The sequence below is a fragment of the Pezoporus occidentalis genome, unplaced genomic scaffold (genome assembly GCF_034315485.1).
Source record: "Pezoporus occidentalis ecotype Australia unplaced genomic scaffold, CSIRO_AGI_Poc_V1 ctg153, whole genome shotgun sequence".
Classification (NCBI taxonomy): domain Eukaryota; kingdom Metazoa; phylum Chordata; class Aves; order Psittaciformes; family Psittacidae; genus Pezoporus; species Pezoporus occidentalis.
In genome coordinates this window covers 2,015,808-2,031,618 of record NW_026913350.1, presented here as the reverse complement: position 1 = coordinate 2,031,618, position 15,811 = coordinate 2,015,808, and the positions used below count along the sequence as shown (strand labels likewise).

At 44.3% G+C, this 15,811-nt stretch overlaps 1 protein-coding gene across 3 annotated transcripts in view; it reads right to left on the bottom strand.

Annotated features, from left to right (window-relative positions):
* The window catches only part of EYA3 (EYA transcriptional coactivator and phosphatase 3), a 32,299-nt gene that overhangs the window by 15,403 nt on the left and 1,085 nt on the right, over positions 1–15,811 (bottom strand). For all 3 annotated transcript variants that reach the window (XM_062611503.1, XM_062611504.1, XM_062611505.1), the window contains exons 2-6: positions 6,475–6,568; positions 4,864–4,907; positions 3,765–3,844; positions 3,271–3,337; positions 2,470–2,612 (exon numbers count right to left, since the gene is read on the bottom strand). In XM_062611503.1, the coding sequence (XP_062467487.1) occupies positions 2,470–2,612; positions 3,271–3,337; positions 3,765–3,844; positions 4,864–4,907; positions 6,475–6,507 (367 nt within the window). In that variant the 5' untranslated portion in view covers positions 6,508–6,568. The remainder of the gene's footprint in view (positions 1–2,469; positions 2,613–3,270; positions 3,338–3,764; positions 3,845–4,863; positions 4,908–6,474; positions 6,569–15,811) is intronic.

The following is a 15,811-nucleotide window of genomic DNA, read 5'->3' as shown; positions in this document are numbered from 1 at the left end:
TTAATAACAGACCTCAACATCCATACCAAGGCATTTCAGTAATTGATCACATTTCAAAAGATGTTTAACAGAAAGAAGTTCCTCTGAAGTCAACAGAAATGCTGACCTCTTGCCTTGCTCTTAAGGAGAATTTCTCCTGTTACATTCAGAGCATTACACTAAGTAGGGAAGCACCCCTGAATTCCAGAACCTTGGGATAAAACAACCCAAAACACATCCCCCCAGTACAGCCACCACTACCACCACCACCAAACATCACATACACGAAACATTAACAAACCTCCCCACATCCTTCCTACTCCCCTAATTTTAGAATTAAGTCTAAAACACCTTTTCAAACATCTTGGCCTAACACTTCAAGAGAGCATTTCACATATGCACACAGATTTGCCTTAAAGAAACCCAACCACACTACACAGTAACACACCTGAGCACTTCCAAAGCAGCCCCCATGCACTGTCCACAGCAAACTATCAATGTCCTGGGTTCCGCAGTAGCAGTCATGTTTTTCCTTTGTGTTAACTGGTACAGTGCTGTGTTTTGACTTCCAGTTTGAGAACAGTGTTGGTGAAGCCGATGTTCTCGGTTGTTGCTAAGTGATGTTTACCCTGACCAAGGACTCTGTGAGGCTCATGCTCTGCCAGGGAGGAGGGGAGGCTGTGAGGAAGCAGAGACGGGGCGCCTGACCCGGGCTAGCCGGGGAGGTATTCCATACCACAGCACGTCATGCCCGGGGTGAGGGGTAACTGGGAGTGACCCGGAAGGACAGGGGTTTTCCGGGTGGAGCTCGTTTCTCTTGGCCGGTGGTATCGTATTCTCTTCCCTTGTTATTTTCCCTTATCATTGTTGTAGCTGATAGTAGCGGTGGTGATTTGTTGCTGGACTGTTTTTGTCTCAACCCGTAGGAGTTGCACTCTCTCGATCCTCCTCCCCGTTCCTCCGGGAGCGGGGAAGGGGAGAGCCCCGGTGCGGGGAGGCAGGGGGGGAGACGGACACGGACCTCGATTGTTGTCAGCTCGGCACCACTCACTGGGAGTGAGTGAACAAGCTACCTGACTGGGTTTAAACCACGACAATCAATAAACACCAAATAAATGAAGTCAAGAAAACCACCAGCCACTGCTCAGATACAGCTGAAACAGTGCAACAAGACAATGAAACCAAAGTGCAGGCACCCAGGGAACAGCAGGATGTTCCAGCAACCATAACACAGGGTTTGTAGAATCACAGAGTGGTTTGGCTTGGGTTGGAAGAGACCTTAAAGCTCATCCAGTTCCAACCCCCTACCACGGGCAGGGACACCTTCCATTAGAGCAGTTTGCTCCAAGCCCCATCCAGCCTGGCCTTGACACTGCCAGAGAAGTAGGTAACAGACCATCGTGACAACACACAACACTACAATCAGACAAAAATAAGGAAGGCAGTGTCTAGAAAGCCAGCAAACAAACTGCACTGGTAACTGAAGACTGGAGTATGGGTACAGCATCAGGCTTCTCCATACTCATTCAGCTTTCAGGGCAAAGCGCTCCTGGAGGAATGAAGTGAGCTCAGGCAGAGAACCTTGGCACCCTAGGACACGTAACACAGAGTCAACTATGTCCTCATCCACTAGAAATCCCAAGCCCATGGCAGGAGGGACTGAGGATCTCATGCCAGCATCCTTTTACACTTCGAGGCATGAAGATTTTAGCACTACAGGTAAATCTGACAGAGGCTCTGTTCATTCAGTTCTACAGCGTGACCACAAGCCCTGAGACAGACACCTGTGGCTCAGCCACTGCCATGCTGCTCACGATAGCACCCAGGTGCTCTCCCAGGTTACCTGCATGGAAGGGGATGTTACCCCCAAATCCATCAGTGCTTGGTGCTAAGGGGCAGAACAGTCTCTGCCACTGTACATTTTTGAGATCACGATACAGTATTTTAGCTGGTCACTTACAGCACTCTTACCCTTCAAGCATCTGCAAAAACTGGAGAGGCTATTAAAGGGCTCAAGTATTAGAGCAACTTAAGTCAACTTATTTGCCCAGCAAACTTGGAGACTTTTTAGCATGAAATCTGTATTTGGTGACAGATGAAACAACAAAAAAGTCTTAATCCTGGTCAGCAAAAAGGAAAGGAAAAATACCTTCATCCTACAGAGATGCTGTAGCATGAGCTCTTGTGGGATTTCCCTGACAAGGAAACTGCACAAACACAGCTATACACATCTAGAGAACATAATGATCCCATCTGACACAGTTCATGGGGAGGCACCTAAATTAATGGCCAGGAAAAGAGCTTTGTAATAAATAACATCCTATGAATCCCATCTAGAGATCAGTACTGAGCTACAATTCAAGTCAGGCACATGCTTTCCTACAGACTCTTCTCTCCAGCACACCTGGTTAAGCTTAACAACATCTTTTTTCATGAGAGAGGAGACAAGAACTGCAGGCCCTGAGAAGTCTTTGAGAAGTTACTTCTTACCAAAAGGAGGTAGTCCGTAGGTTTGGGTGGTCTGGGGGTAGATGGTGTAGGGCTGAGACTGCTGCAGTGCTTGGTACTGAGGCTGACCAGGGTAAGGGCTCATGGTTTCCGATACAGGTACAGAAAGGATATGTGCATATGGCCTTATTAAATGGAAAGAACAGAAGTTAAAAAGAGCTATTTACATGATGCATCTCTCAGCCTAAAAACCAGATGATATACTAAAAAAAATGCTTCAGAAAGCAGAAACAATACACACTGATCTGTGCTTTGGTGTAATAACCCACTTGTGTTTCCAAGAAGGGCAGGCTCTTGGATTTACAGACACTGCCTGGTTCTTGCTGTGACACCAGGGGAAGCTCTCCCCATCACAATGCCAGAGTACCAGTGCTTACTCCAGGGCTGAGGGGAAGAACAAACTCCCCAATGCAACAGGCAAGAGCAATTAGCTTCACTTATCGTGCCTCTTGTGCTGCAATGGGAAGAACTTTTAAGATCTCCAAACGTGGTGAATGATGAGAAAATCCTACATTCCCCTTAATTTATGTCCAATTTGTTTGTTCCCCAAATATTATGGGCATCATTCAACAAGTTGCATTGTTAATTACTTGAAGGGGCTTACTTAGCCTTGTGATCATTAAACAACAGCCACGGAACCCAAAGAGTGACTTGTGTCAGCTTCAGTGTCCACAGCAACGAGTATCTGTTGCCAGCACATATGAAAGTGTGATTTACAGCAGCCCAGAAATGCTTCAGAAAGAAAGGAGAGTTATAGAACTCAGTGAAGAATGTTTGACTTACTTTGCAGAATACATTTGTGAGGTATAGTCATTTGATGACCTTGGGATATAATCAGTGCATGTCATAACTGAAAAAAGAAACAGTTTGTGTCATTACATAGGTGGTTTCAAAGCCCAACAAATAAAGCCAATGGAATATCAGCATGCACAGTACACTTTAAACAATACAAAAGGATTTACAAAGGTTTTTTAGTGAATATCTTTAATATTTGAATACCTTTTTCAAAGCAAAGGTTCGAAAAAAGCACGGTTAAGCCAGCACAAAATGGTTTTATTGCCAGTTCACAGCAGGTGGATGATTCAGTCAATACCACTTCTCCCTTTGTAACAGTGCTTTTCTCTTTCCTAGTTGCTACTATCATCTTTTGCAACTGTCATGAGAAAACTTTGATTCCAGTCCTGCCCAAATCTTGTGTTTCCTGAAGCAAAGTAACAAGGCCACTGAAAGAAAGGAGTAAAGACAGTGGGACCAGAAGCACTCTGGAAGATACTTACTCTCGCTGGACATGGGAAGGTTTGAACCAAGGCTTGAAGATTCAGGTTTCTCATCGCTGACTTCTGCATTGCTCACATGACTGCCAGGACAAACAAAGGCTAATCGTGAGCATTATGAACTCTTAAATGAACATCCTTGGGCATTGTAACTCAAGATTTGGCCTTTCTAACCGAGGCAAACTGGCTCTTAACAGAAACTAGCTCTGCACTCTTTGCTATTTCACACAAAGATCCTAAGAGGGAGATTTGCAGCTCTAATTTAGACCTTAAACTGTACTGGATTTGCACTGCAATGTCTGATAGTGGGGGGCTGCAGGGGTGCACTGAAACTGGGAATACACTGAAGCAGAATCACCACCATTCACTCTGGCACGTTCAGACCTGCTTGTGCTGCCCTCAGCTCCTCTGCAGCCAACAGAGAGAAAAAATCCTCCTACGACTTGGTTCATCTCACCTCCTACCAGCTAGACAGACTTCTGCCTAAGAACTCATCCCAATCTCCCCTCTGGCAGGTTAAAGCCATTCCCCTTGTCCTGTTCCTACAGGCCTTTGTCAAAAAAGAAATTGCTCTCCACAGTATTTGGGACTACTCACAGGAACAGAACAAACCCAAATGCAGCTATTCTCAGAATATGTAAGAATATTGATAAATTCCTAAATATGATATACATCAGGAAGCACCTCTGAGACTAAAAATAGTACCAGAGAATGGCTTTAAATAGAATAGGCTATTGACTTGAGAGGGTTTAACTTCTCAGATCAGTAACCCACAGAGTTCTGCTGAGAATCATAGCACACATATTACTAAAATATCCTGATTCTCACCAGAATCAATGCCTGTTATGTGCAGAACATGACAGTCCCATCAGATTCTGTGAAAAACAGGATGCTTGATGATGCAATGAAGACTCTTTGTAGCTGAATACCAAAGTGTCAGTTTATGTTTTGTAACTGGGAACTCAAAATTACAGCAAATACAAAATTGACTCCTATTTGCCTTGAAAGAGAAAACAGCATGCAAGCTTCTAAAATGGAAACTTCTAATGATAAAAGAACAGCAACAACAGTCCCACACTAAATCAAACTGAACACTACATACCTCAAACTTTGTTCTCTGGATTCCTGCATCTTGGCTTTTTTCACCTGTGAAGACACAAAGGTTCAGACACAAGTGAGGAGAGCTGTCCTTGAGAGAACCTGTGCAGCAGATCCCCCCCAGCAGGAACTCCCAGCAATGGTTAAACACAGAAAACCTTGCACTGAGCTAATACAGTGTCAAGAGTGGGCTACAAGCCTGACAGGGTTTTTGCAAAGCTGACTTCACTTTGCTCTTGTTCTTTTATGAGGAAAATTCACTTGGTTTAAGAATGGTCTCACTACAAAAAAAACCAAACCCCAGTGGTTGTTCTTTTTATTTCTTCCTGCAAGAATGTGCCACTAAAAATACCACCTCACTTACTAGTTGTGATCAGTAGTCTCACATTATGTCTCAGAACGACTGACTGGCATAAGATAGTTAAAAGGAATTACCAAGAAGATCTTCAGCTGAAAATTACAGCAGAATCTCTTACAGAGGGTGCTTTCACGCACCAAACATTAGCTGCACCCTGTCTCTCATGCCCTGTATAAAGACAGTTTTCTCCATGTAAGGATGTAATTACATGATATTTCCTTTCTTAATACACACATTTCATTCAGTTTTAAATCCTGTATGTATCTGGAGTTCAACTGTTCTGGTTTTGCTGATTTGCTTCACATTTTGTGCACACTGACTCTTGCCCATAACCTGCGTGTTGTGTCACACAATCTTTTGAACAACTGGAAATTTCCATTTCCATTTCATTCAGTGCCATTACAATGTGTTTTCTAACTGCTTAACTGAAGAACACCAAATTCTCACATGCAAAAAGCATCAGAATCTTTTCAATGAGGATGTTGCCCACTTGCCCTCAGTGTTTTACTCTGGTTCGTGTGCGTGTGAACAGGTCTCCAAAATGAAAATCAGCTTCACTCTCATGGTAACGTGGCAACTGCTTGTGGAGTTCACATCAAGTTTAATTTGGGACTATTACATTAATACAAACTTTATTGTTTAATTCCTGGGCTGTCATGTTTTAGACATACAAATTTAACTTCGTATCACACTGTATTAGTAACAGCTCTATGAAGCTCCTGCAAGGTGATGTTATCAGCTACCGATAACACAGGCAGGATCACAAAGAGGTAAGATGTTTGGACAACAGCTTTTAGCCTAAGACACGCTTCCCTGCTCAAACTCACTGTTAAATAAAGAACTAAAATGCTTTCCCCCTGTGGAGCTGATGGATCATAGCATCTTTTCAACGTCTCAAGCCCAAGAAGAATTACAGACTATTCACACTGTAACATGCTGCTTCTGTCATTAAAATAGTGAATTTTCATTTCTCTACAACAGGCTTGAAACAGTCTGGTTTTCTGAGCATAACAAGTAATTATTTGACACAGCAACATTACAGAGTTCAAGCACACATAACTATTCCTTTTCTTACTATTGCCTGTAAAATTGTAGTAAATTAAGTGCACAACACATTTTACTAAGAGCAAAATGATTCTTTACCTCTAGATAAATATACTCAGAATAAGCCTTATTTTCCATTCTTAATCACAGTAACGCTACACTGCATTTGGGAGATCACCAATGCTCATTTTTAGCCTTTTCAAATGTACTTACTGGTTGTTCGGGTAAGTCTTGAGGCTCTTCCATGGGTATTACTATTTTAATGCTTAAATGAGTTGAATCGTGTGTTCTTGGCAGTCTTCAAAGCCTGTCAAAAAAAGGTGTTCATAGCTTTATGTACTTTTTTGGGGGGCTTATCATTTAGGCTATCAGAGAACATTAATTGTTACATATTCCACCCACCAGCTTTCCAAACTCATGTTGCCATCTCCCAAATAAAAGACAAAATTCATATATGGAAAGATTTCATAAACAAGGGATTTAGCTTTAAGCTTCCAAGAGCCAGATTTTTGTACGCACGTGGCACATTTCTGCATCATTTACTTGTGCCACACTGACTCCAGAAGCTAAAGTATCAATCAGACATGTGCCCCGTGATTTGAAACACACTTTAAATGATCAAGCCTGGTCTAGTAGGTCAGTAAACAGCGTGATTCAATCTAACCTGTTTTAATTTAGAACATTTATATAACGAACAAAAAAAAAACCAGGACAAGCCTCTACACCTAAATGCATTCAGATGCAGGAGTGCTCATTGCCAAAGTCACCGAGCAAGGTGGTTGCTTCAAGTGCACCCTTCAGAAGGAGAAGTTTGATGAACATTTATAAAAGCATTTTTATGTTGGAAGCTAAGGTACCCCAGTAGTGCTGAGCAGAGGGATCCCACATCCTAACACCGGAGCTGCTATCCCCTGCGTTTTAAAAACAGGAAAAGGGAATTTTGCAGATTACTTGCACAACCTGATTCAGTTTTGCAGCTTGCTAGGCAAAAGAGAAAGGTCCATGTCCTCCACTGCTTCCCCCTCACCCAACTAGTGCTCACCAACAGTGGGACCCTGCTGCTCCCCTTTCACCCTCTGGTTTCTCACCCAGTTCATTAAAACCAACCCTGACCGCTTCAGCCAAGCCCCATCTCCACTGCACCAAAGGCCAGCAGAAGCCTCCTCTCCCAGCCCAGCAGAGCTGGCTCTTCCACATGCACACATGTACACTACTGCACACAGAGGACAAATTCAATGGGTTACAGAAACCAGGAGAAATCACATCATCATAGAACAGTTTGGGTTGGAAGGGACCTTAAAGATCACCCAGTTCCAACCCCCCTTTTGGAAATCAATCACTGTGTATGGGGAGAAGATCAGCAGAGGATCTATCCATAACACAGAGCTTGGAGGGCTGATCATAGAGTACTTCCCACAATTTTCTTACCAGTTACTGACTGGACTTCCGAGGTCTTAACAGAGAAGCAGCAAGGGAGACATGCTCAACAACACTTTGTGGTTTGTAAGAAATCAAATACAGTGATGTTTTGTGCTGAGGTCCAACCTATTCCTGCCTCCACAGCCACAGAAGTTGGGCTGTAAACTTCAGTGGGAACGCAGAGGCTCTTCACCTCCTTCCTCTCTTTGTTTTCCCAACCTGTCTGGAGCATTCACCAACACATCATGAGACTGTCCCCATGCAAAGTGACTGAAGAACTCAACTCTCTGGTGCCCTAAAAGCACTTGCTCTTTCCCATCCTGGCCCTTCCAGACCTACTTAAGCTCCCTGCACGTGTAGGCAGCCTGCAGCCAGCCCCACGTGCCGAGCGCGGGGATGCTTTGCAGCTGGGATAATGCCCTATTAACCAGGAAAACACAAAGGATTCCTTCTCCCTTATTCGATGACAGGTCAGGGTCTGGCATGCCACATATGCCAGGGTAAAATTTCATTGAGGGTTAAATGTTCTCCTCCCCTAACAGCTGCCTCCCCTAACCAAAGACTTACCTGTATTCCCTCAACCGTAAATCAACTGAAGTCACAAGAACTCTATTCAACAGCTCTTTTGAAATGACCCTACTCACACCGCACACAAAGCAGTCTACAATACAAAGTACTACTGTTAGTATTCCAGGTTTCCCCCTCATCACTTTTAATTGGATTTATTTTACAGATCAAAGCTTGTTTCCTTTAAACTTGCAGGTATAACAGAGAAAAATCAAGGCTGCAAAGAAACCCTGGCAGTCAAAGATCATGAAGAGCAGTGTAAAGTACAACGGCCAACAGCAAGAATATATGAAATAGGTACCAATGGGTCCTGTCCTGTTTCTTGTTACCAGTCTGATTCTATGAAAAAGGTCTCACATCACACTTTGATCCGTACAGCAATAACTTCCCATTCTATGCTCTGTTTAAAAGCTCTGAGCAGCAGTTTAATTTTGGTCTTGAGAAGGACTTAAATAATTAGAAAGACAAGAAGATTCCCAGAACACGTTAGTTACACTTGTGACAAAACTCTCTTCCCAAATGAGTAGGGCATCCTGGAGCACCTGGAAGCAAATGAATGAATCATAGGATCACAGAATAGTTTGGGTAATGAGCAGCAATTATACTGAGTAGAAAAAAAGCCTGCTTGAATAGGGGATTACATTACTTTCAAATAGCCGCTTTCCCTAAGAACAAAGCTTTGGTTAACTAAATTATAGGTGTTATACAGAAAGTGAAAATAAAATAATAGAATCATTTAGGTTGGAAAAGACCTTTAGGATCACAAAGTCCAACCGTTCCCCAGCACTGCCAAGGCCATCACTACCCCATGGCACTGAGGCCTCGTCTCCACCGTGTGTGAACACTTGCAGGGATGGTGACTGCAGCCCTGCCCTGGGCAGCCTGTTCCAATGCCTGAGCACCCTCTGGGGCAGGAATTGTTCCTCAGCTCCATCTAAACCTGCCCTGGGGCAGCTTGAGGCCGTTTCCTCTTGTCCCATCCCTTGTTCCTTGGGAGCAGAGCCCAGCCCCTCCTGGCTCCATTCTCCTGTCAGGCAGTTGTAGGGAGCCATCAGGTCCCCCCTGAGCCTTCTCTTCTCCAGACTGAACCCCCCAGGTCCCTCAGCTGCCCTAGACTCTGTGTGTCTCAGTGATGTAGCAGGTCACTGACCATATGGGGGCTTCATTCTACTCCCCATCCCTGTCTCCCAGCACAGGGGGACAGGTATCCCAAGAGCAACTAGTCTTACTATTAAAGACAGAGTGAAAGAAGGCATTAAGTACCATGGTCTTTTCCTCGTTGTCACTACAATTCCCCCCACACCCAATAAAGGTTGGAGAGTGTCCTTAGCCACCCTTTTGTTGCCAAAGTATTTACAAAAACATTTTTAATTGTCTCTTGCAGCAGTAGCTATAATGTTTTGTATGCATAATAATGTCACCTATGCAGTTATCACCACTCCTTTTCACTCAAGGACCAGCACCTTACCATGAATAGCAATGAATATGTGAATTAAACACCAGCAGAAGAGTCTAATGCTTCCAGTGAAGCATTTCATGCTAATCTATCCCATGCACATGGGATCAGAGAGCGCAGCCAAAGCGACCTACGGCATCCCCCCAACCAGAGCTGGGTTTTTCCTTGCAATGTGCTTTTACTCTGTGCCACTCCGCACGTGACAAACTGCTTCGCTCAGGGAAGAGCACAACTTGGCACGGTGGGAAGTGGTGGATTCCCCAGTCCCTTCTTGATTTTCAATTTAATTAAAAACACATAAAGAAATAAAGAGTGAAAAGATGCACACTGTGACACTGCTGTGCACTGCACAGCACCGACTGCTTTTTATTCTGCAGGTTTATAACTGAAGGTCTAATCTTCAGGCAAAGAACGCTACCGACCATCTCCCCATAGTGGCAGCAACCTTTGCCCCCCACACCAGGATGTGAGCAGGCGAATGCATAGAACCCCCTTGCTCCACAGCAAAGTCCCTCCACAGTTTTATCCTCCTCCATATCTCAGCATTCCTACATCCAACTGTGATAATGTTTCATCAGCCAAGCTGCTGATATACTTCAGACCTGGTATCCATCATAGGCAAAGCCGTGACTCCAGCGAGAGCCAGCCTGCTGCCGGCTCCTGCAGGGATCTCTCGTGAGGGTTTGGCAAAACCAGGCATTCCCTGAAGTTTGGAAGAATCTCCCAGTTTGTTCTGAAACAGCTTAATTAAAGCTGACACGAAATGACAGTATCAGCTTGGGTCCCAGTTGGGCTGTGCAATAAACCAGCCCCTTAAGGAGCTGTTAGGAACTGAACAGTTTTTATACTAAAGCTGCATTTTTCCTTCCTTCAGGCAAAAACGAGTTAATGGAAATTCTTCATAAGGTTGTACCATCACAATGATGCAACAAAACGAGGGAGTAAATAGATTCCTGGGTGTGTAAAATGTTCTATCTGGCGAGGCTGACTACAAACTCCAAAAGCTTTAAAGATACTTTAAAGAGAAGGGAATCAGAGTTTTTAAAACACTCATGCCACCCAGTGATGTGCAAAGAGACAGACAGTGGTGAGCAGGAGAGGAGGGGCTCATCCAGCTTCTCTCCTCCATTAAGGAACAAAATATTTAAGACAAATCACTTGCTCTCACAAATTCCTGCAGGTATCACAATGCATGATTTCCTTCCTCCTGCATTCACATGTTCATTTATAAATGGCCTACTTGTTATGGCTGCACATGCAGTACCTGACAGCCAAGCGGAACTGAAGAGGTGTGTTACTCCAGTGTTTGAACAGACAAATGAGGTAAGAGGGAAAAGGAACTCAGGTTTCTAACTTCAAACCCTACTTTATTACACAACAACCAACTCCTCAGACAACAGTCTTGCTCTCCAGAACAACTGTGAAAAATTCCTTCTCACATCCATCTTCAAGCTTTGCCTGTTACATCCACCCCCTTTGTAGCACAGCTCTCTCCTCAGTTCCTTTTCCAGCAGCAAAGAGCAGCTGTTTAAAACCAAGAAAATGGGATAGAGTTAATGAATGAAAGCTGTGCTGCTCACCAGTCTGCTCATCTCCCATCGGAACAAATCCAGTGCATCTCCCAGCAAAAATTTAACTGCTATCCTCTGCACATCTCACACCCCCAGATACACACGCACAACACATGGATAGTCCCAAAATACCGTGGAGAATAGCAAAGGATAAACCTCTGTGGGTTTGCTGTCTGCTCCCCCTGCAGGCCCTCTTCCCTTCTTTACTGTAAGGGTGGTGAGGAGCTGGAATGGGTTGCCCAGAGAGGTTGTGAATGCTCCATCCCTGGCAGCGTTCAAGGGCAGGTTGGACAGAGCCTTGGGCGACATGGTGTAGTGTGATGCGGCCCTGCCCATGGCAGGGGGTTGGAACTGGATGATCTTAAGCCCCTTTCCAACCCAAACCATTCTGTGATTCTATGATTCTATGGAAAGTTTGGTGGGAGGCAGAGGGGATGTCCTATTTTGTAGGTACAAGAGGCTATAACAAGCAGTCCTGATGGGATGGAAAACCAGGGTTTGATTAAAATGTCATAATCTCAAAATGGAAATTAAAATATTAAAAAAAGTATTTATAAAGTGAGAAAATTACTGACATAACATGTGGTAGCACAAATACATCCTACCCTAAGCAATGCTTGTTTCATTAATAGGAATCCTTGAAGGGCTGTCACCAGCATGGCTCTGGGCAGTCGCTTCACACAGACCATGCACTGGCTGCCCAGTCCTTACACAATCCTTTTTAATTGGATTTTGAATCACAGCAGGGATTTTTTTAATGGGGAAAAGAACTGTTTGCACAAAAGGAAGATTTGGAAACAACAACTTCATACTTGAGAAAAACAACTCCCACTGAGCCCAGAAAGAAGTCAGCAATCTCTTCTAGCTAGAGCTAACATGGCACAAACTGCCATTAACCTTTTAGCTACAAAACACATCACAGGAATTTATGCAAATGGAAGCAAAGTAGAAAACTCCATTATAGCATCCCAGCCTGGTTTGGGTTGGAAAGAACCTTAAAGCTCATCCAGTTCCAAACCCTGCCATGGGCAGGGTCACCTTCCACTACAGCAGCTTGCTCCCCAGTCCAACCTGGCCTTGAGCGCTGCCAGGGATGGGGCAGCCACAGCTTCTCCGGGCACCTTGTGCCAGCACCTCAGCACCCTAAATACATATCAAAAAGTCATGTAACTAGCACCAGGAAATTAACCCACAGTTCTATCAGAGAAACTGCTTCAGTTTCTCAACCTGCACCAGGATTTTATTAAAAAGGTTGTGACTCCAGCAAATTTGTTATTTTGCATTAGAGGAGCCATGGTATTTATCACAGTGCCATCAGTTCTGAGCACATCTGTAGCTATTTGTGTCTTAGCAACAACAGTTGCTAGAGTAACCTGCTCGAAAAATTAAAGAATGAAGTGCTGGATATTTGAGATATTTTACTGGGTTTAAAACCCGGTTTAAATGCTGGTGTTTGATGCTCAGCTGCTTGCTAACAGCCGCTGCTTTTTCATCAAGCAGACTGACTGCACCATTTGCTTCACACCGCATCAGTCCTGCTGGCAGAGCCAACTGGGAGCACTGGGCAGACAAATGGTCCCTCCAGGAAAAGCCACCAGTGGTGATAAAGGGAGCCTGGCCACCACCCCCCCACACCACCCCCCCAGCCGGGAGCCACATCCCTGCTTGTCCTCCAGCACTCACTCACAGACCTGTTCCCCACCGTCCACTCCCTCTCTGAAGCTCCCACAGCCACCCAGGGCAGTTCATGACCTGTCACAAGGAGAACGTGGCTGGCTCACAGCCGTCTCCAGTGAGTTTCTGAGTGTCCTCAGTCCTGGTACAGCAGGATTGGGCGAACAGCTCTGCTCTCAGCACATCCCCTGCCTCCAGGATTTTGTACACCTTGGTTACAATCTCTCTCCAAATCAGAGTCCCAACTTCCAACACCCCTCCAGAAGACATCTGCTCCATCCCCTACAGTCACTGTTCTGCCTCTCTCCGCTCCCTCTTGAGACACATTGACCAGAGCTGCACATACTATAGTCTTTACTCTGAGGGTGCTGAGGTGCTGGCACAGGGTGCCCAGAGAAGCTGTGGCTGCCCCATCCCTGGCAGTGTTCAAGGCCAGGTTGGACACAGGGGCTTGGAGCAAGCTGCTCCAGTGGAAGGTGTCCCTGCCAGAGGCAGGGGGCTGGAACTGGATGAGCTTTAAGGTCCTTTCCAACCCAAACCATTCCATGATTCTATGGAAGGTGACATACTGGCTAAGGACACTGGAAAGGTGGAGGTATCCAGTGCCTTCCTTGCTTCAGGCTTTACCATCAACTGTAAAAAGAAGCTGCATGACACACACAGGATTCTGGTGGCAGTTCAGCAAGAACGCTTTCAGTAAAGACCAGTTACGTGTGCTTTTTAGAACAGCATCCATAGAAAAAGGTCATTTCACTCAAAGACCACAGGAACTTCCTCAACAGCTTGGTGCTGTTTTTTCTTCAGCATAAAGTTGAATTATTTAGTTCCTGGAAGGCCACTGCACAGGTTAACATTTCACAGAACTGTCAAACTACTTTTGCTATCTTGTTTGGAAATGCTGAGAGCAGTGGTACCATTGACTCATGGGGACTTTTTTTGCTTTCTTCAGGTCAGGCAAAAGTGAGTATTTTGTAACTTCCTTTTCTTTAAGCCAGAAGAATTCATTTTTCCTCATATCCAGAAAGGTTAACGTAGCAGCAGGCTTGGCATGAGAGCTAACAAAAGACAAAACACTATGGTAGGAAAGCATTAAACCTCAGGTATCTTTGTAGTTCTGCAGAGTACCAAGGTAACACTTCAAGATAACGAAGAAAAAAGTTATCTCTGAGTCCCTTCATCTTGTAGAAAGGCCAGCTCCCCTCCTGACACCCCAGAAATTCTCGATGGACAGGAAATGGGGGTTTAAGTACACAGTATAATCAAGGCAACAGCTTCTGAAATCTGAAGAGCTATTCTAAAGGCATGGAACAAAACATCAGACTGCAAAGGGGACCAGACTTCTGTGTTAAACTTCAAAGCCTTGAACCAGCAGGGTTGTTTTCTGTGACAGCATCTTCCCCAATAGGTAGATGAGAACAATGGTGCCTTTACCAGGAAAGCAGCATGAAGAAACTGGTGGGACACTGGTGACTGAGAATACCTCCACGTGGTTCTGAGGACAGCTGCTGCTCTAATTTCAGCTCCAAAGAACAATCACCTCCTTTTTCAAATGATCCTGGTCCAGAATAAGCATTTTCCTGCCCTGATCATCTTAAAAATCAATTATGTTTAATGAAGATTTTCTTAAACTCTCTCCAATACAATAGAAAAAAAACTGTCACAGAAAGGACATTAATATGAGACTGATTTGTAGGATCCTCAGAATAGACTTACAGGTGATGGTATGATAGTTATAGAAATATGAACCATCCCCCAAGGTTTAGAGCTGCCATATACTTTATGCTGTGTTCCAGTTAAGGACTCTCAGAGGAACAGCACTGTCAGCATCTAAACAAAAGCAACACAAATTTCAAGACCTCAGAAGAAGCTCCTGGGATGTGGACAGCTCCTGTAGGCTGGTCTCAACTGATTATCTGCTTTAAGCTTTGAATCTTCAGGCACACCATGACTTGCACAGGGGAACACACTTCCCAGGCTCTTAATTCAATTGAAACATTGCAGTATAGTTTATCCAGTTTTATGTTTAGTCATATATAACTACCCTTTGGTACACAAAAGTTAGGAAATCATACATTAAACTGCCATAGAGGTAGTCCAACCCATTACATGGAAACCCGTTTAATAAAGTGTACTCCAACATATTCAATTCCAAACCCATTCAACATCTGGATATTTAGAGGTAGTCCAACCCACTACAAGGAAACCCATTTAATAAAGTGTACTCCAACATATTGAATTCCAAACACATTCAACATCTGGATATTTAAAGAGCAAAGTTCTGAGAAGCTGTAAGTCCTTCCCAAGTCACCAATTACTCAGGAATTATTACAGCTCTTGCACACAGTTGTGATGGGCAGGTGACAGGTTTTCAATCCCATTTGTTGCACAACCCAATAGTCATTGAGGTGCCATAACTACTGCTGGGGTTGCATGGAAGAGCCAAGGGGGAGGCAAACGCTGCAGGAAGACTCTGTAGAGCAATCCAGGTGGCTTGTAAACAGTGAGACCTTCACCTCTGCTGGCTGCTGGACACAGACGGTGCCTGCGTATTGCTGCTTGCCTGGCAAAAATGAGACTGCAGAACTGCACAAGCAAGAAGTATCACACCACAAGGTGATAAATAGAACCCCTAAACATGACAGGTACAGGCTCAGAGGTCAGCAGTTTTGCAGGAAGCCACTATCTTTATATGCACTTTTATAAGTAGCTATTACAAAAACAGTGACTGGAGGCATGTGAATTGCTGTGATTCTCAACAAACCTCACTCAGTATCATGAACTTAAGATAATCTGCAACAGACAAAGCTGAAGGAAACCACACAACACAGGCAGATCACAGTAATCTTATCTTAATCAGTATAGT